General features: G+C 41.5%; 1 protein-coding gene across 1 annotated transcript; it reads right to left on the bottom strand.

The window, feature by feature from the left end:
- Positions 1-15,542: 15,542 nt before the first annotated feature.
- On the bottom strand, positions 15,543-20,635 carry HSD17B1 (hydroxysteroid 17-beta dehydrogenase 1). The gene is made up of 6 exons (XM_075347620.1): positions 20,524-20,635; positions 18,612-18,773; positions 18,348-18,527; positions 18,110-18,203; positions 16,881-17,064; positions 15,543-15,728 (listed from the first exon to the last, which is right to left on the bottom strand). Exons 1-6 carry the CDS (start codon positions 20,618-20,620, stop codon positions 15,567-15,569), a joined length of 879 nt encoding a protein of 292 aa, XP_075203735.1. The 5' UTR covers positions 20,621-20,635; the 3' UTR covers positions 15,543-15,566.
- Positions 20,636-20,995: the final 360 nt, after the last annotated feature.

Genomic DNA, 20,995 nt, shown 5'->3' on the forward strand with positions numbered 1-20,995 from the left:
TCTTTTCATAAGTCAATAGGACAGATGACAAATATAAAGTTTGTAAAATATGTCATTAGATAGCTTTACTTTGAATTTCCAGTCTCAGGCTTTTCTTAGGTACAGCTCACTAAATGTTTCACATCAGATTGCTTCAGTCTATGAAGAGGGGAGGAGGGAGGGAGCAAGTTTGTTGTGTGTCATACTCCAGGAACAAATCAACTGATAACAGAGCTAATAACTTGATGTTTTGGCTTCTATACCTATACAAGTCCTCACATAAGGGATACTTTGCACGTTACAACATCGCTACTGCAATATCGTCGGGGTCAAATTGAAAGTGACGCACATCCGGCGCCAATAACGACGTCGCAACTTGTAAAGCCTAGATGCACCGATAAACGATCGCAAAAGCGTCGAAAATCGGTGATCTGTGTAGTGTCGGACATTTCCATAATCTCGCACCAATAGGAGATACGATGTTGTTCCTCGTTCCTGCGGCAGCACACATCGCTGTGTGTGAAGACGCAGGAGCGAGGAACATCTCCTACCTGCCTCCACCGGCTATGAGGAAGTAAGGAGGTGGGCGGGATGTTTACATCCCACTCATCTCCGCCCCTCCGCTTCTATTGGCCGCCTGCCGTGTGACGTCGCTGTGACGCCGCACGACCCGCCCCCTAGGAAGGAGGTGGGTCGCCGGCCAGAGCGACGTCGCAGGGCAGGTAAGTGCGTGTGACGCTGCCGTAGCGATAATGTTCGCTACGGCAGCTTTCACAAGATATTGCATGTGCGACAGGGGCGGGTAATATCGCGCTCGGCATCGCTATCATCGGACAGCAATGACGCAGCGTGCAAAGTACCCCAAAGTCCTCATCAATCCTGTTGCGGTATTTTCCCTGGATATTGTATGTATATTGTATAGAAGCTATCCTAAGAAAAGTACACGAGCTCAAAGAAAAAACAAACAAGCATCCAGCATACAGAGAGAACATACAGTATACTGGACTATTGATTTATGCACAGTTTATTGAAATTTTAAATCTGCTTTAAGAAGTAATGACCTTAATGTTGTTATCCTGTTCACTCTAGCAATTCTGAGATGAGTGCAGACCTTCCTTCTTTCTGAGTGTGGTTACTTTTTACCCTTGCCTGTAGAGGAGGAGCTTCACTGGTGCTCAAGTGCAGCACAGCCTTATCTCAGCTCAGACAAAGCCTAGATCCTCAGGCTACATACGTTCACACACAGGGTTTTTGCGGATCCGTTTTTTTGTAGTGAAATGCAGTGACTCTGGCATCCCAGCAAAGTCAATGGGTTTCAAGATATGACATTCAGACACATCGTTTTGTGAGGATTTGTTTTTGGGCTCAATAACAGATCCTCACAAAGAATGAGCATGTCAGTTTGTGGTGTTTTTCTAATCTGCTTTTGCTATAGAAAACTATCTATGAGGTCAAAAACCTTTCAGGTGATGCGGTTTTTTAAAAAGCTGATCTGCTTTTGCAGCTTAAAAACGAACCCTGAAAAAACGCAGCAAAAACGCTGTGTGTGAATGTAGCCTTAGATCAGGAATAGAACAGCCATTTATGGAACATTTCATAACTTTCCCAAATTCCTATGAAAAAATATTCAGCACACTCTGCATTGCACTACTGTCCCCAATTTATTATATATTTTAGGAGTCGGAGTCGTCCATTTTATACCGACTCCACCAAAATGAACACCGACTCCATGACTCCGACTCCACAGCCCTGCTCACAATATGTAGTATACACACTGTTAGGATTCGGCCTTCTTTGTGGTTTAATCAGTCATCATGGTTACATAGGTTGAAAAAAGACCGAGGTCCATCTAGTTCAACCTTCTTCCACCAATTGCATATTTTGCAGAAGGATAAATCCAGCGAGCTCAATGGTTGTTGATGAATAAAAAATATTTTCTTTATTTCAAAAATAAATAAAAAGTACAGATAGCCGCAGAAAACAAATCAGTTCAGGCAGACATGGAAGAATACTGCTGTAAACGCACGGCAAGACGCGTTTCGGCTATACCTTTATCATTGCCATAATACACATTGCTGTTTCACTGGGAAATAGAAGAATTTTCAAGGTGGGTGGTGCTATAGCAGATTAACTAAGATTGGCTAGAGATGTAATAATCCACCTCATACCATTGACCATTTAAAAATCAAACACAAAAAAAAATGTGTGATAAACAGGCAGTAATATAAATATATAGTTTTACAATACAATCATGTAACAGATTTGTGTAATAAATCGCATGATGGACAAATACAAAGGAAAAAAAAATAAATTACAATGCCACTTCAATATAATATCAAAATTTGTTCAAATAAACTCAATTTATCAAATTCATCATTATTCATTAATATCCCACATAATATATGCATTGTTTGTAAAAATATATACACAGTATACATATGTCAAAAACACCTTGTTTCCATGAAACTATGGGACATATAGTGATTAATCTAGTATACTCTAAGTCCTGCCTGTTATTTAAACCTGTCGGCATTCTTGTTTCTAAGGCCCCCTTCACACGTCCGTGAAACACGTGCGTGATTTTCACGGACGTGTCAAGGGTGCGTGTTCCCCTTCGTGTGCCGTGTTTATAGCACTACGTGTGTTCTCCGTGTGTTATACGTAATAACACACGGAGAACGGAAAGCCCCGCCTTACCTGATTCTTCCAGAGCTGTCTGTGGTGCTGACTGTCAGCGTCCGGCACAGGCCACGCCCCGCTGACGCTGCTTCCGGCCCTCAGTGAAGAAGATGCGTTGTTCAAATTCACTGGGGGTTGGATGCAGGTGACAGCCGCAGCAGAGACTGCAGGATTCGTGGAGGTGAGTTTGTGTTTTTTTATTTTTTAAATGACACGTGTGTTTCTCTGGCACGTGTCACGTGGACCCGCATCCACACTACTTCCGTGTGGTACGTGTGCGGGTCCGTGCTGCCGGAGAAACACGGACATGCATCCGTGTGGAGCACACGGCACATGTCTGCTCCACACGGAGGAACAAGCCACTGGCAGAACACGTGCGTGCACATATACCCATTGATTTTAATGGGTATACGTGTGCCCGTGTCTCCGGTACATACGGGCACGGACCTAGCACGTACCGGAGACACGGACGTGTGAAGGGGGCCTAAGGTAAAGATCCATGCAGATTCTCTGTTTAGGAGTTTGCGTTTCCTATCACCTCCTCTCGCAGAACGTGTAACATGCTCAATTGATTCAATCTAAATCTGTTAAAGTTACCCTGGTGGAACTGTGACAAGTGTCTGGAGACCTCCGATGGGTTTCATGTGGAAGCGTTAACAGCATCAGAGATGTGTCTTCTGATTCTTTTTCTTAATTTTCCTGTCGTACATCCAATGTACTGCTTACTGCAGGATGTACAGTCAATCAAATAAATAACAAAAGTGGAATTACAGTTCATAAAACTGTTGATGGAATATTCTTTGTTATTATGAAGTGAAAAAAACTTTTTTGATTTACAGTGGCTTGCGAAAGTATTCGACCCCCTTGAATGTTTCAAACTTTTCCCACATTTCAGGCTTCAAACATAAAGATACAAATTTTAATGTTATGGTGAAGAATCAACAACAAGTGGGACACAATTGTGAAGGTGAACGAAATGTATTGCTTATTTTAAATTTTTGTAAAAAATAAACTGAAAATTGAGGTGTGCAATATTATTCATCCCCTTTACTTTCAGTGCAGCAAACTCCCTCCAGAAGTTCATGGAGGATCTCTGAATAATCCAATGTTGTCCTAAATGACTGATGATGATAAATATAAGCCACCTGTGTGTAATGAAGTTTCCGTATAAATGCACCTGCTCTGTGATAGTCTCAGTGTTCTGTTTAAAGCGCAGATAGCATCATGAAGACCAAGGAACACAACAGGCAGGTACATGATACTGTTGTGGAGAAGTTTAAATCCGGATTTGGTTGCAAAAAGATTTCCAAAACTTTAAACATCCCAAGAAGCACTGTGTAAGCGATCATATTGAAATGGAAGGAGTATCATACCACTGCAAATTTACCAAGACCCGGCTGTCCCTCAAAAATTTCATGTCAGACAAGGAAATGACTGATCAGAGATGCAGCCAAGAGGATCATGATAACTCTGGATGAACTGCAGAGATCTACAGCTGAGGTGGGAGAGTCTGTCCATAGGACAACAATCAGTCGTACACTGCACAAATCTGGCCTCTAGGGAAGAGTGGCAAGAAGAAAGACATTTCTGAAAGATATCCATAAAAAGTGTTGTTTAAAGTTTGCACATGCCACCTGGGTCTCCAAACATGTCGAAGAAGGTTATCTTGTCAGATCAAACCAAAATCAAACTTTTTGGGCACAATGCCAAATGATATGTTTGACATAAAAGCAACACAGCTCATCACCCTGAACACACCATCCCCACTGTCAAACATGGTGGTGGCAGCATCATGGTTTGGGCCTGCTTTGCTTCAGCAGGCACAGGGAAGACGGTTAAAATTGATGGGAAGATGGATCGAGCCAAATACAGGACCATTCTTGAAGAAAACATGTTGGAGTCTGCAAAAGACCTGAGATTGGGACGGAGATTTGTCTTTCAACAAGACAATGATCCAAAACATAAAGCAAAATCTACAATGGAATGGTTCACAAATAAACGTATCCACGTGTTAGAATGGCCAAGTCAAAGTCCAGACCTGAATCCAATCGAGAATCTGTGGAGAGAGCTGAAAACTGCTGTTCACAAACGCTCTTCATCCAACCTCACTCAGCTCCAGCTGTTTGCAAAGGAAGAATGGGCAAGAATTTCAGTCTCTCGATGTGCAAAACTTATAGACACATACCCCAAGCGACTTGCAGCAGTAATCGCAGCAAAAGGTGGTGCTACAAAGTATTATATTAACTTAAAGGGGCCAAATAATATTGCCGGCCCCAATTTTCAGTTTTTTATTTTTTACAAAAATTTAAAATAAGCAATAAATATCGTTCACCTTCACAATTGTGTCGCACTTGTTGTTATTTCTTCACCAGAACATTAAAATTTTTATCTTTATGTTTGAAGCCTGAAATGTGGGACAAGGTTGAAAAATTCAAGGGGGCCTTTCGCAAAGCACTGTATGTGCATATTGTCAGCAAGTGCATCTTTTTATTCCACATCCAGAAAACCCTTTGAAATTTAACCATGTGTCTTCAGTTTTCAAAGACGGACTCAAATGAAAGGCTTGGTGATAATTTGTCTTGCAATGTTGGTGCTTTTTTCGCAACATATAAAATTTGATTTTCTGTAATAATTTGCTTTAATTTTGGATCCTGATAAAGTTTTTTATTATGGATATTATTTTATTGTATTATAAACTATAGGTAGTGGAGACTGGGATTTTTTATTTATGTTTTTGTTGTTTAATAATAGATCCTTTCTATCAATATCATCTACTATCCTAGTTGCTCTTTTTAATATCCAATCTGGATAACCTCTATTTTTAAGTCTTACATTTCGAGAATCTTGTGCATCTTTAAATGTTTTGGGATCTGTTGAATTACGCTTATTTCTCACCATTCCCCCTATCGGGATATTTTTTATGACATGTGGGGGATGGCATGAACCTGCTGCTAAATGGTGTTTCTAGCAGTATCTTTGCGATAAGGACTAGTTGAAACTTTTTTGCTTGGATCTTGTTCTGCTTTTAATGTAATATCCAAAAAAATTACGGTAAATTTATTCCAATAATGGGTAAAAGATAAATTGAAATAGTTGCTATTAATGTATTTTATAAATTTTGAGGCTTCTTCTTGTGTTCCCTTCTATATAATCACCAAATCGTCTATGTAGCGTCCTGTCCACATCACTATATTTTTAGAAAAAGGACTGGAGTTATGATATAGGACCAATTCCTCCCATCTGGCCATCACCAGATTAGCCAGAGACGGGGAGAATTTGGCCCCCATGCTGACTCCAGTCTTCTGCAGGAAAAATCTTGTTTTTATTCATCAACAACCATTGAGCTTGCTGGATTTATCCTTCCTCTTCTATTCAATTGCTGGCAAGAGCTCCTCCTGCCACTCAATCCGACGCAGAGCCTCATGAAGCAATAGCAGCATACACTGAACTGTCTTTGGTAAGCTGGCTTTTTTGGTGTTTTTTAATTATATATTTTGTCACTAAATCATTTATAACCAACAATGTTATGTTTTCTGAGGAAATCATCCAGCCCTTTCCAGTGATGCGATCGCTCATTTGTGATTTGAATGCTTATGGTCATATGATGAATAACTTCTCTTTCTGCTCCATTCAATGCTTTAATATTCGGATTCAGAGGGGCAGGAAAGAAAGTTTTTCGGCACGTGACTATAATGATGTAAATTACATATGAACGATCATGTGGTGACTGATTGAGAAATCCTAACATTTTGTATCTTTTGTCAATACTGTAGCAAACAGTGCCTGACAAAAATTAACCCCTTTTAATATAATACATTGGTTTTGCATAGATGAAAGGTGGGCCCTCAGAATCAAGTCCTCTGGCGGGTCTAATGTTCCCCAGTCTGACACTGATTGTCCAGTTCCTGTGCTATTCTTTCTAGAAATGCAGGAATGAATTAATAACTAAAGATGCATGTGTATTGTACATTTTCTGCAATAACCAGCATTAAATGATAACATACAGGTTGATCAGAACTAGGGATGAATAAACGGTAAAGTTCAGGATTCGTACCTGACATCTAGTGTGCGGGGTTCGAATACAGACTTCTCACGGAAGTTTGAATGCTGAATAAAGCTTCTTGAAAGGTTGAAGCACAGCCAATCAACAAGCTTTCAGCATGGGGAAGATACCTGGACGCTGTTGGGATGAAATAAATAAAAAAAATAATAAATAAATTAATAAATAAAAAATGATGTGGGGCTCTCCTTATTTTTGATAACCAGCAAAGGTAAAGGAGACAGCTGTGGGCTGATATTATCAGGCTGGTTATGCCCATGGTTATTTTGCCCTTCCCAACATAAAAATACCAGCCTGTAGCCAGACCAGAAGAAGCACATCCATTAGATGCGCCTATTCTGTTGCTTTACCTTGTTCTTCCCGATTGCCCTGTGTGGTGTCAAACATAGGTTAGTCACTTGCAGTCAACGGCAGGCACGCAATTTCTCACGCTCTGCACCCCCTAGCTTTTTTTTTTTTTACTTTGGATGGTTATAAACATAAAGAGGATCCCAAGCTGTTCTTTAAATGTTTAATTTATAAATAAATAATTTAAAAAAACAACTTGGGGTTCCCCTTATTTTTGATAACCAGCCAAGGTAAAGCAGATCGCTGCTGGCTGGTATTATCAGGCTGGGAAGGCCCATTGCTATTTGAAGCTTCCCAGACTAAGTAGTGGCCCGCAGCCGCCACAGAAGTAGCAAATCTTTTAGATTCACCAATTCCGGTGCTTTACCCAGCTCTTCCCAATTGCCCTGGTGTGGTGGCAATCAGAGTAATATTTTTGGGGTTGATGTCATCTGTTTATAGACAACTGGAATCAAGCCCAGGGGATATAGTGGAGAGGCGTCTATTAAATACCCTAATTACTAACCTGGTAAGTGTAAAGTACAAAAAAATACATACACAGAAAGAAATTGTTTATTTGAATAAAGACTTCCCCTCCCTACACTCTGTTGATCAATAATTTATTAATTTAAATAAACCCTCGAAGTTCAGACATAATCCAATTGTGAATAAATACTTCCAAACACTCAAAGTTTGACATAATCCAATGGACGTAATCTTCATTTCTCATGAGTTCAAGAAATTCAGTGGCTGCTGCTAACTACAAGTGACCTGTGGAGCCTCCTTATGAGAACGTTCTGAAAGCAAGGCTCCATAGGATTTACTGGATGTCATAGGATATTACATCTTTGGATTAAGTTGGAACTTAATTTAGGATTTTTCTAAAATTACTAAATTGGTGAATGAGGGAGTTTGAGAGAGTCTTTATTCAAATAACCAATTTTTTCCTGTATTATATTTTTTACATACTGGGTTAGTAATGGGGGTGTCGGATAGATGTCTATCCATTATTTACCCCTGGGCTTGATGCCAGCTGCTCTAGAGCAATCGGGGAAAGCCGAGTAAAGCGCCACATTTGGTGCATCTAATGGATACGCTAGGAACAACCAAATAACCATGGGTCTTCTCACCCTAATAAAACCAGCCCATACCTGACTGCTGTACCTTGGCTGAATATGAAAAATTAGGGGAACCCCATGTCTTTTTTTTTTTGTTTTTTTTTTTTAATTAAAATAATAAAAAAACAAAAACCCCTCTGTTTTTGTTGAGCAGCCAAGGTGCGGCAGACAGCTGAGAGTTTGGGGGACCCTACGTCATTTTTTTTTATTCCCTATCCTCATATATCCATATCTCTGGAACCAAATGGCAGATTTGCGTGGGTTTGTTCCGAGTTCTCTGATTTCCACCCATACTCTAAAGACATACTGATAGGGAATTTAAATTGTGAGCCCCATTGGGGACAGTGATGAGGATGTCTGTAATGCACTGCAGAATATTATTGTGCTGTATAAATACGTTTTTAGTGAATCTTATTTCTCATTGACCATAATAGTCTATAATGAATATGAGACCCAGTTACAAAAAAATTAAAATTACGGTAGTAGTTTAAAAAAAAAAAAAAAAAAAAGATCCGGCCTCCTCTACCCCTTAAAAGTCGGCCAACACTCACCTAATTCTTTCCTTTTAGCCCAAGACAACTATAATCTGCTGCTATTATGGGTTACAGGAAAGGCAGTCACCGGTTACAAATGCCTATGACTAGTGAAGTGCAGGGGTTTTCACACTAGCATTTGCTTACATACAGCACTTAACCTGTTGCCCGTAGATCTGCTTGTTCCTCCATTTTGCTGGGTACATCTTGGTTCTTCTTTCCATTTGTGGTATCTCTCAAGGTTAAATGTAGCTAATCACAGACCTCAGTGGTACTGTGAAGAAGAAGGATGATCTTATGGCTTCTAGTGCTGGCAGATACCATCAGAGCGGCCTTCTCTGGATACACAGGGGTGGCAGTAAGTGAGTATGTCAGTGATGGCGAACCTATGGCACGTGTGCCACCAGGGGCACGCAGAGCCCATTCTGCTGGCACGCGTGCTGTCGCCTGATCCTGCCGGTTTGATCTGCAGTGGCGCCGGCAGATCAAAACTGTGTTGGAGCGGAGGAGACATTTCTCCTCGCTCTGACACTCCTCCTCCCCCAGGCTGCAGGTGTGTTGCCTAGGAGACGGAGGAGCGTCAGTGAGCGGCGCCGGCGTAAGAGGTCTTCTGGACACGTGGGAACTGAGGACCCAGCGGCGTGCAGCGGGGGAGCGGGTGCAGGAAGGTAAGTTGTGTGTTGCTTTTTTTTTTTTATAACTCGTGTGCGGCTGTGCCAAGATGGAGATGGGGGGTGGTGGTGGGGGAATGCACATGCCAGTGTCGGGTGGGGGAACGCACATGCCAGCATGGGGTGGGGGTGGGGGTACGCACATGCCAGCATGGGGTGGGGGTGGGGGAACGCACATGCCAGTGTGGGGTGGGGGAACACACATGCCAGCGTGGGGTGGGGGAACGCACATGCCAGCATGGGGTGGGGGTGGAGAAACGCACATGCCACCATGGGGGGGTAAACACGCATGCCAGCATGGGGGGGACACGCATTCCAGCATGGGGGGCACATGCCAGCATGGGGGGATGACATGCATGCCAGCATGGGGGGGATGACATGCATGCCAGCATGGGGGGGGGGGGTGACATGCATGCCAGGATGGGGGGGTAACATGCTTGCCAGCAGGGGGGGGGGCATGCATGCCAGGATGGGAACAATGCATGCCATGATGGGGAACAATGCATGCCAGGATGGGGAACAATGCATGCAAGGATGTGGAAACATGCATGCCAGGATGGAGGAAACATGCATAGCAGGATGTGAAAACATGCATGCCAGGATGGAGGAAACATGGATGCCAGGATGGAGGAAACATGCATGGCAGGATGGAGGAAACATGCATGTTTAATCCAGAAAATAGCTTAGAAGTACAAACATGAAAAAATTATTTAAAGCAAAAAAACTCCTAAAAATCCAATTCTTTATTATTTTAGTCTTAAAAAGGGAGAAATCCCAACATCAGATTTATAATACAGATATCAAAAAGTACAGTGGAGGGGCCTGACCCTTAATTCGCCCTAAAACTCGCCCCTTCCTTGCCGCGGAGGTTGGCACCCTAGAGGCCTGCACATTTGGCGCCCCCGCTCAACAAAGACTATCCCTCCGGGCCCTAAATGACACTAACAGATGAGATGATAGTAATACAAGGAATAAATTTCAACAATTGAATCAACAGCCAGATCTCAGATATGAAAAAATACACACTATAGTCAATGTAATTAGATTGGGGACATTTACCAGGATCGGGGTACATTTACCTGGATGGGGGTAAATTAACCAGGATGGGGTACATTTACCAGCATGGGGGAACATGCCAGAATAGGGTACATTTACCAGGATGGAGGAGATTTACCAGGATGAGGTATATTTACCAGGATGGGGCCATGATGGGGACAAATATACCAGAATGTAGGAAATATATATCAGGATGGGGGACATGTTTACCAAGAAGTGGCCAGGAAGGGGGACATAACTACACAATGAAAGGGGAGGGGAGCAACTCGCACATCTTTATGGGATTTCAAGATGTTCAGACTTTGAAATGTAGATGTTGATTCCAGGGTGTCATCTGATTGCATTCCATGCTAAAATCTCTGTCTAATATGCTGCAATTTTTTCCAGAAAGATCAATCCAACTGCTGTGCCTGGAAAGGGCAGGGGCTCAGCTTCCATGTGTGGTAAGCATAAGCGTGATGCCCCCTGCCGAAGAGAAGACGGCAAAGGTAAGGTTATAATCAATTATTTACATAATAGGATTGGTTGGCACTTCGGAAAAAAAATTGGGTTTAGGGCTACAGTTTGGGCACTCTGCCTGTAAAAGGTTCGCCATGACTGGACTAGAGCTTCGCAGGAGCCACTGGAATCCTCTTCTATCCTCCATGATAACATCACATGGCTGGTGGATGTTAGAGACCTTGCACTCCTCCACCTTCTGTTTGAGGATGCCCCACAGATGCTCAATAGGGTTTAGGTCTGGAGACATGCTTGGTCAGTCCAGCACCTTTACCCTTTTTAGCAAGGCAGTGGTCATCCTGAAGGTGTTGGAGTCATTATCATGTTAGAATGCCACCCTGTGGCCTAATTTCCGAAAGGAGGGGATAAGCTCTGCTTCAGTATGTTATACAAGCTGTACACTGACTACTTTACATTGTATGAAAGTGTCATATCTTCAGTGTTGTCCCATGTAAAGATATAATAAAATATTTACAAAAATGTGATAGACGTACTCACTTTTGATATACTGTGTATATGCATACATTTTGGTGCAGCTCAATAAAAAAAACAAGTTGTAAGCTAAATAACTATTCATTATTGTAAGACCAATTTTAGTCTCAATTACCAAAAATAAGAGCTAATATTGATTGTCTGAAAATTCAATAAAAATTTGAAATCTGTATGTAAATTAGGATGAATCTTCTTCTGATTTTTGTGATAGTGATACACTGTGTGCGTATATATATATATATATATATATATATATATATATATATATATGATGCAATTCACTATATAACAATTTTACATATATATTATGTGCCCAGGTGTTATGTGTTTTCCTAATTGTTTGTGCCTGAAATGAAAAGGTTTTTTTCCCCCATAAACTTTGCTTTTGTGGTCAGCACAGTGATATTTTGAAATGTATCTACTTTAAGAATATGCACAAAATATTCAGCGCTGGGTATAGACTTTCAGAAGCTTCTGGAACTCTGTGAACTATCTTTCTAGAACTGTCTAGAAGTATACATAGCAGTAGAAATACAATTATCTTAAATTAACCATTTAATTTGATGTTCTGCTGACTAAGGCTAGGTTCACACTTCCGTTGTTTTGCATCAGTCACAATCCGTCGCCTTGAGGAATTACGGTATCCTGCAAAATATATTGCAGGAATCCTGTTTTTCCCCATAGACTTCTCTTAGTGACGGATTGCGACTGATGATGCTGCGTTGCATCCGCTGCGTCGCTGTCAGTTGTTTTTTTAACTGACCGCCGGGCAGGAGCAACGCAGCCTGTAACGTTTTTTGAGCAGCGCAATCCGTAGGATTTTGCTGCGCATGCTCTCTCTGGCTCCCTGCCCCCGTAACCAGAATACACATCGGGTAACCAAAAAATGCGCTTTGGTTAGTTACCCGATATTTACAGTGGTTATGTGTGCAGGGAGCCAGCGCTAAGCGGTGTATGCTGGTAACCAAGATAAATATCGGGTAACCAAGCAAAAAGTGCTTTGCTTTTACCCGATATTTACCCTGGCTGTGCACGGAGCCCGACACTTCCCCGCTTGGCTACGCCCCCTCCCGCACTCCGCATGTATACATACACACACACACACACACTCACACACACACACACTCACACACTCACCTGTCCCCAGCCCGGCAGTCCCCGCGGCACTGACGTCCTCAGTGCCACGGCCTCGCTCGGCTCCACCCACCCCGAACTCCGCCCCCTCGCGCTCCGCCCCCCGCACACAGCGGAGTCCGACAAAGAAAATTCTGTTCTTTGTCATCCGTTGTACAGCGCATCAGTCACATGCTGCGTCAAGCAACGAATGTGACTGATGCAAAACGGAAATGTGAACTTAGCCTAAATGAACTTGTGTACACAGCTACTGTTAATTTGGATGACATCAAAAGGTTGCATCTAGCGGATGCATTTTACTATGTCTGTAGCCAATTTATAAAGACAAAATGTACTCTGTGTAAACATCTGCTAAGATGAGTGAGGCCTATAAAGCATGCTGTGGCATGCCTGTTGGGGATCAGGACAAACCGTGGGCACCTCATTTCATGTGTGAGGACTGCAAGAAAGCTCTTGAAGATAAGTAGACAACTACTGCTCCCTTACATGGCAGATTTTTATTGGTATTTTGCAAAATTCTGAGATCTCTTAAACTTTAAAAAATCTATAATTAAGACTTTTTTTTATAAAAAAAAAAAAAAGGCAATGCTCTAGCATAATATACAATACAATGTATATACTGTGTTAATATCTTACCTATCACTAATAATGTGTGATATAAATCAAATTCTCAATTCAAATTTTATTTTATTTGCTTGCTGGTTGGTACAGGGGAGAAAAAAAAGACATGCATTTTGCGGTCTCAACAATATGGCATGAACCGATTGACCATTCAACCAATTGCCACTTCTGCATGGTTTACCCTTCCAAACGTTGAACTGACAAAAATACACCTCCTGTCATGTATCCTGACATTCCTGTCATCCATTGCCCCAGTACCGCACTGCCGTGAGCTCACTGTAGCAATTCCTCCAGACAGAGATCAACCACCTTCAGGAGAAAGTGAGACACTGAGGAAGACATTGAAGATCCGATCCCGATTTCAAATTTTCAGATGTAGCCGAGGAACAGAAGTCATACTACTCTAACCAAAAAGACCTCAACGATCTGATACTTTGGTCTCACCAAGTCCAATGCTGAGCTTCTTACATCAAGCAATGGGACTTATTAGATGAAAGCGTCCAAGTCACAGATCAGAGGAAGTGTCAACAAATGTTTTCCAGCTTCTTCAGTCTTTAAGATGGCCTGTGTTTTCTGCAACAATGTGGCCAGTCTATTCACCTGTAACCCCAAGGAGTGGCCCCTGTTTATAGATAGTTCATGCAGCAGTCTCAAAGCCATGCTGCTTCACAACAGGAACAAATATCCATCTCTACCTTTGGCTAAAGCCTGCTTTACACGGTACGACCGATTGTGCGATTTCACAATCGATCGTACCCGCCCCCGTCCTTTTTGCGTCACGGGCAAATCGCTGCCCGTGTCGCACAAAGGTAGTAACCCCCGTCACACATACTTACCTCTCGTGCGACCTCGCTGTGGGCGGCGAACGTCCACTTCCTGGAGTGGGAGGGACGTTCGGCGTCACAGCGACGTCACACGGCCGCCGGCCAATAGAAGCATCCCGCCCACCTCCTTCCTTCCACATAGAGACGGCGGCGGCCGCGGGAGGCAGGTGAGCTGATCATCGTTCCCGTGGTGTCACACGGAGCGACGTGTGCTACCACGGAAACGATGGTCAACTAAAGTAACCGATATTATGGAACCTAACGAGCAGTACCCGACTCACGATTTGTGAGCGATACTGCGTCGCTAGGAGGTGTCACACAGGCCGGCATCGCCAGCGATGCCGGATGTGCGTCACAAAAACCGTGACCCCGACGATCTATCGCACGATAGATTGCCTGGTGTAAAGCAGGCTTTACTCAGTGCACTTGAAAGAGGAATACACCAGTGTCAAGATGGTGCTAGGTGCCTTGAAGTATGATGAGTATGACTGGGAGGTTATATGGGATGTCAAAATGGTATCATTTCTAATGGGCCTCCAAGGAGTTTTTTCAAAGTATCCTTACTTTCTTTGCCTTTGGGACAGCCAGGACACTCAGGTGCACTATCACAGGCAGGAGTGGCCTAAGCGGACAGAATTTTCTGAGGGGAAGAACAACGGAAAGTGAGAGCCACTGGATTACCCAGCAAGGTGCTGATGTCACCACTAGACATCAAGTTAGGGCTCCTAAAACTATTTGTCACAGCTCTTCTAAAGAAGTTCACAGCTTTCAGGTACCTCCAAGATCTTTTCCCTAAGCTGTCTGAGGTAAAGGTCAAAGATTTTGTCTTTGTTGGACCACAAATCAAGAAGATCATAGAGTGCAGCAAATTTCCCAAGAAGTTCAATAAGAAACAGAAAGCGGCTTGGCACAGTTTTGTCGCATTGGTTTACGGGGTCCTAGGCAATCACAAGAATGAAAACGTTGTATAGCTAGTACAGACTCTGATAAAGAACTATACTGCAATGGGCGGCAAGCTGTCACTCAAAGTCTATATCCTTGATGCCCATCTTGATTAATTCAAACATAATATGAGAGCTTTGAACACCATTACCAAGGACAGTATGATTAGAAGATTGGAGATGTAATTGGGGGACTGATTCATAAAAGTGATACAGTACAATACAGTAGCAAATCCAGAAAATATACTCATTTTTGAGGTATTATAGGCAGCATTGATCGAGTTTCATAACAGTTGCGTATTTGTAGTGAAATGTTGATTGATTCTATGATAAAACACAAGCACAAGTTAAAATTTTGTGTTTCATCCCAATAAATGCAACCAATGTAGACCATTGTCACAAAATCAAAAGAATGTTGGTGATTTGTAGCACGTTTATGTGTGAGCAGTTGAGATTTAACAGTTAGAACCTGGTAACAAAAATTGTGTTACATAGTTTTATGAGGTTTTTTGCACGTAACGCACATTAAGACTACCATGCTTCTATGTGAATATCTTTTGTGTTCTAAAGATCATGAGAAAAAGACATCAAAGTTGTAATTTGGCCTTGGCACATGTAGAGGGTTCATTAACGCTATTTTTTTGGCTTTGATCCAGAAAATACAAACTTGTGCATGGCGTGGACATATTCTGATCCGCTTGCACATTGTAGCTTCAGCTTAATAAGGGGCATGAAAAACTGGGTGGTGTAGTATCGTAATGAAGGAACTGGGGCCTCAATTGCTTCCAGAAATACCTATAATGCATAATGAAATAATCAGTTTAAAAAAAAGCATTGTACAAGGCTTCACATGTGGAATTTTCAAACATTATACATTTTATAGGAATTGCTCCAACTGAATAGAGATACCCAATTATCAGTTGATTGTGGGGAGTTTGGCTATTGTAACACCCAATGATCCACAATAGAAGTATAATATTAAGTGTTGCTCATTTAAACAAATCAACATTCATATAAAGGCACATAAAGGGGTTCATGAATGGAGGAAAAGTCTATGATATCTATATACAAGAAAAAAAAAACAGGCAGAAATGAGATTATCCAGATGGGACAGCCCCTTTAAAGCTTTGTGAGCCCATTCCTAATGGACTTTTCCAATTTTTCAAAGTAATGTCAACCTGTTGGACCTTCTCTGATATTGAGAATGAATGAGATGCATCGTTGGCACAGTGCTATACCCTTTTCACTATTTTCTTCTGTGCAGTGATATCCCAGCCGCTAACTGTGCAAGAACCTAGAACGTGACCCTAATCAAAGGAATGGGAGTGACTGAAGTCCCCTGCACAGTTAGGTGGCATTAGCATCGATGCAGGACTCCAAGATGGCAGGCCTCCACCAGTTATAAATTGATGCCACATTCTAGTGATATGCTATAATTTTGGGGCAGCATGGTGGCTCAGTGGTTAGTACTGTTGAGTTGCATTGTTTGGGTCCTATTTGTATGTTCTCCCTGTGTTTCCTCCTGGTACTTCAGTTTCCTCCCACATGCCAAAGATATACTAATATGGCATTTAGATTGTGAGCCCCAATAGGGGCAGTGAGTGATGACAATGTGTGTAAAGTTATATGGAATATAATAGTGGTATATAAAAATGTAAAAAAAATCTAAATAAAAATATTTTATAACATAGGAAAACTTGGGATTAAAAAAAAGGATATACTGTATTTCATGCTTGTTCAAGGGCTGTTCCTGTTGATGTTGCTGCTCCTACCTATTCAGTTTATTCGAGCTAAGTTACAGTACCCGATTGTGCCCATGGACAAGCGTGATGCTGCATCTGGGAAAAGTGCATATCCTTTTTCGAACACCAGAGGTAATAAAATATGTGACAGTATCTAGATGTTTATCTTTATATTGTATATGCACGATAATGTCATAAAGCCAACCTGGAGGATTTCATCTGTGTCCTGTGCCACATCTTGAAAAAGTGTATGACAATGTTGGAGATATTGGGCATACAGGGAGCGGGTATTGCTGTCAACACTCTGGAATTGACTGTCGCTGAGGTCACTCACATGTAGATTGTTCATGAAATTGGTATTGACAGGTCCACACTCAATGAGGCTGACACTTCAAAGACAAATGGAAAAAACACAATAGAGTCAAATATTAAGACATATTTAGGTCCGCTTCAGATAGCTTACTGTTAAAGCAGACTTGGACCCTAATGGCGATCTAGGTTTTGTGGCAGTAAGGCCCCCTTCACACGTCAGTGATTCCGGTATGTATGATGTCTGTTTTCCATACGTACCGGAGACACGGACAAACGCAGACCCATTAAAATCAATGGGTCTGCGCTCACATCAGTGTTTTCACAAGGACCGTGTGTCCATATGGAGCACACGCATGTCCATGTGTTCCGCATGGAAACAAGTCTGTTTTTCTCTGGCAGCAGTGCTGTCACACGGACCACACAGTGGTGTGATCCCTGTGACAAGTACTGGAGAAAACACGTGTCTTTGAAATAAAATGATTTTCTATACTCACCTGTCTCCAGCGCTGCTGTCTTCGGCACTGCTGTCACTTGTTTCAGGGCCCGGTCATTATGCTCATGCATATTTACTGCACTGAGGATCCGGTACCAAGTGAGACAGCAGTGCCGGAGACATCAGCACTGGAAACAGCAGCACTGGGGACAGCTGAATAAAAGGTTTCTGAGCTCCATGTTCTATCCGTAATAGCACACGGAGAACAAACGTGTACCAAAATCACGGCACACAGAGGGCCATACGCAACTTCAACACTCCCATGAAAAATATGTATGTTTTCCATGGACATGTGAAAGAGGCCTAATACAGCGTCCATATTCATCTGGGTTATGTTATTCTGACACTGGATGAAGGCCAGATTAACACAGCTGCATTTTAGGTCTTCTGTGGTTTTACAGAACCAAAATTAGATGACATATAACCTTCTGATAATCTCAGTTCAATTTATTGGCTCCATGGGGCCTCTGTAGAAATCATAAGACAGACCCAAAAATAAAGCTGCAGTGAAGTGATTTATCATATGCAGATTTGAATATTAACGGCATATATATATATATATATATATATATATATATATATATATATATATGTTTGTATATGTAGAAATATAAACTCCTTATACTTACTGTATGTCAAAATGCTGTAGAACAATAGCCATGCTTTCACAAAACCCCTCCACGGCAAATTTACTTGCACAGTACACATCATTAAATGGGACACCTATAAATCAGAGGTATGTATTTGTTATTTCTGCCAAACATAGCAAAACGTTTCAGTTGTAAACCATATTTCCCCTTCCAACAGTGTATGAGATACAGTATGTAGTTTCTAGTGGCAGATCTCCACTGGTTGTGTTGTACCCACCTTGCAGACCTCCCACACTGCCTGAAATAATGATCCGTCCAGATCTCCTTTGCTTCATTCCAGGCAGAAATGCTTGGATGGTACTGATTGTACCAAAGAGGTTAACATCAAATATCTTCTTCATTGTATCATAGGTGTGACATTCCAGGGGCCCCATCAATCCAACACCAGCATTGCACACTAGAGGATTAATAATAATGGGCAAATAAGAAAAAAATAAAGTCTGGATACAAGCACACAAAACAAATTAACCATGTCACATACCTAAAATGTCCACTCGCTCTTCTTTTATTTTCTCAGTGGTTGCCAACACAGATTGCTGGTCTGTAACATCCATCTGCAGAATCTCAAAAGTGTCAGCATGGCAGCCACGTACACACTCCAACAGATATTCTTTCTTGGAAAGATCCCTCATGGTGGCATAGACTAAAAAAAGGAAGATGCAGTTACTTGAAATTACAATATGTGCTACAGTGGACTGTGTAATATATACAAAAATAAATATTTGGACTTTTTCTACAGATAGGCCATCAATTATTTTTTAATTCTTTTTCTATCAGAAAGAATCCTTGAGGCTCTTTTACACTAGTAAATAATTATCCAAATGAGTATTTGTAAAAACACTTCTTTCCTTTTTCCTTGTAAATATGTCACAAACTCATCAACCTGTGAATGCGCGGCTGAAAGTATATAAACTGTATGGGGGCCGAACTTTCATAGTAAGGGGAACCTATCATGTGATTTATACTAATCAAACCAAGGTCAGCAAGCCAGGTATATTTTTCTATGATCTTTCAAGCGCTGCAGGTGATTGATAGGTCTCTCCCGATGTATACACAAGGTAGATGCCTCGAGCAGCTCTGAGAAGAGCGAGCCTGGGTTGACGCTTGTCTAATCTGGTGTCCAGCTATGATTTCAGGCTGCATCTTCTAATTATTTGTTCTCTAAAACACTAGAGCATTTCAGTGAAAAATATACGTGCTCTGATTCATGCTGTTCACAGTTTGGGCCACATGAATCAGATGACAGGTTCCTTTCAGTAATCATTTGCCTCTGTACACTTTGCATCTGTCTATACAAAGAGTTCTGATTTATGGAGAACCTGTCACTTGCCATAAATATGTAATTTTTAAAGTGAATAAATGTATGTTTTCCTTAATCTGGCATTATTTTTTCTTTCCTTCGCCTCTCAGTTACTTAGACATATGACCCCCTCTTTCGTGGGTATAAATGTAGACATTTTAGCCAACTCGATGTGGTCTTCAAAAAGATAAGAGTTGAGGATCACACCCTCTTAGTTAAAAAGACTAAATTTACATATGGGAAGAGACGGTCATATCTAAAGAACAAAGAAGAGAAAAACAATGGCAGATTCATGAGAACATTTACATCAGGTAAAAAAGATAAATATTTATGGTAAGTCCTCCTTAAATTGTTGTCTGGCATTTGATGTGAACACAAGGGACAAAATAGGAAGGTCCAGCTCAAATGAACAAATTCTTCTTTATTTCTTGATAAATTCAAGTACACAGGACATCAAACACGAACAAGAAAACCACTATGCAAGTAGCATATGAATCAACGCGTTTCTGGTGTGCTTCCACCCTTAATCATGATCATACCGATAACGATCTACTGCCACTGCTATATACAACACAAGGGACTTTTAAAGCCTCGATATACAAGACAAATATGAACCAACGAATGGTCAGAGTACTTTGGTCATGTTGGATTTTTTCGCCCAATAATACAGCCAGTGCTTATGAACCATCAATAACAAACAATAAAGAACATTCAGTCAGTTTGTTTCTTCAAGGCATCTGGCAATCATTTGTTAAGCTTTAAATTGTCAGTTTCAGCGTACTTTTCTCTGATGTGGTATGGGCACCTATACCCTAAACTTATTAGGATGTTAAAAGTCACCAAATACATACATGGAAGGTTTTTATTGGAGACAAGATCCTGACATCATGCTGTACAAAGTAACCAGGCTATTTATCATTGATGTAGATAAGCCTTACTGTACATTGGATCTTTTACACAAGATCAGCCTACACTAGGGATTTGGCCATTGGGATCACTGATCTTAGTTTATCAATGATGAAATATCTTTACAGGTGCCCATATACAACTTCTCTAAAGAATGATATTCCAACACAAAAAGTATACCATTTACCTTTAAATCTTTGTCCAGAGTCAGAAGCCAGGAGTACAGCTAAGCCCAGCCCGATTCCTGAGGAGCACCCTGTGATCAGAACCACTCTTTTCTCCATCTGAACTGTTATCGGAGGGCACAAACCTAGAAAATAAACTGGTTTCTCTGGGAACTTTGAGCTGTGAGCAATCTGCTGGAAATATGTCTGAGCTGGCATCTGTATTGTTATGTCTACAGTTGGTTCTTCAAGGACTACAGCTGGCATTGCCATTTCCTCCTCCTTCTGTATAGCTGTCATAAAGGAAGTAATATTAATCATGGAGAATGTAGTTAATGGGATTAGAGAATGAAAAGACAGTCCACTGGCCATGTGTGTGACTCCAATATGGGAATGTCCATTAATATCCCTATGTAGGCACTATGATGAGACTATAGGCCGCTTTACACGCAACGACATCGCTAAAGAGATGTCGTTGGGGTCACGGAATTCGTG

Source organism: Anomaloglossus baeobatrachus, chromosome 5 (genome assembly GCF_048569485.1).
Source record: "Anomaloglossus baeobatrachus isolate aAnoBae1 chromosome 5, aAnoBae1.hap1, whole genome shotgun sequence".
NCBI lineage: Eukaryota > Metazoa > Chordata > Amphibia > Anura > Aromobatidae > Anomaloglossus > Anomaloglossus baeobatrachus.

Excerpts from the sequence above, each read along its gene's own strand:
- HSD17B1 (XM_075347620.1), bottom strand. The coding sequence starts at position 20,620 with ATGGAGAAAAGAGTGGTTCTGATCACAGGGTGCTCCTCAGGAATCGGG. Across the intron at positions 17,065-18,109 it reads CTACAGCATTTTGACATACA|TGTCAGCCTCATTGAGTGTG; the intron begins GTAAGTATAAGG and ends TTGTCTTTGAAG. Across the intron at positions 15,729-16,880 it reads ACACAGATGAAATCCTCCAG|GTATTTCTGGAAGCAATTGA; the intron begins GTTGGCTTTATG and ends TATGCATTATAG.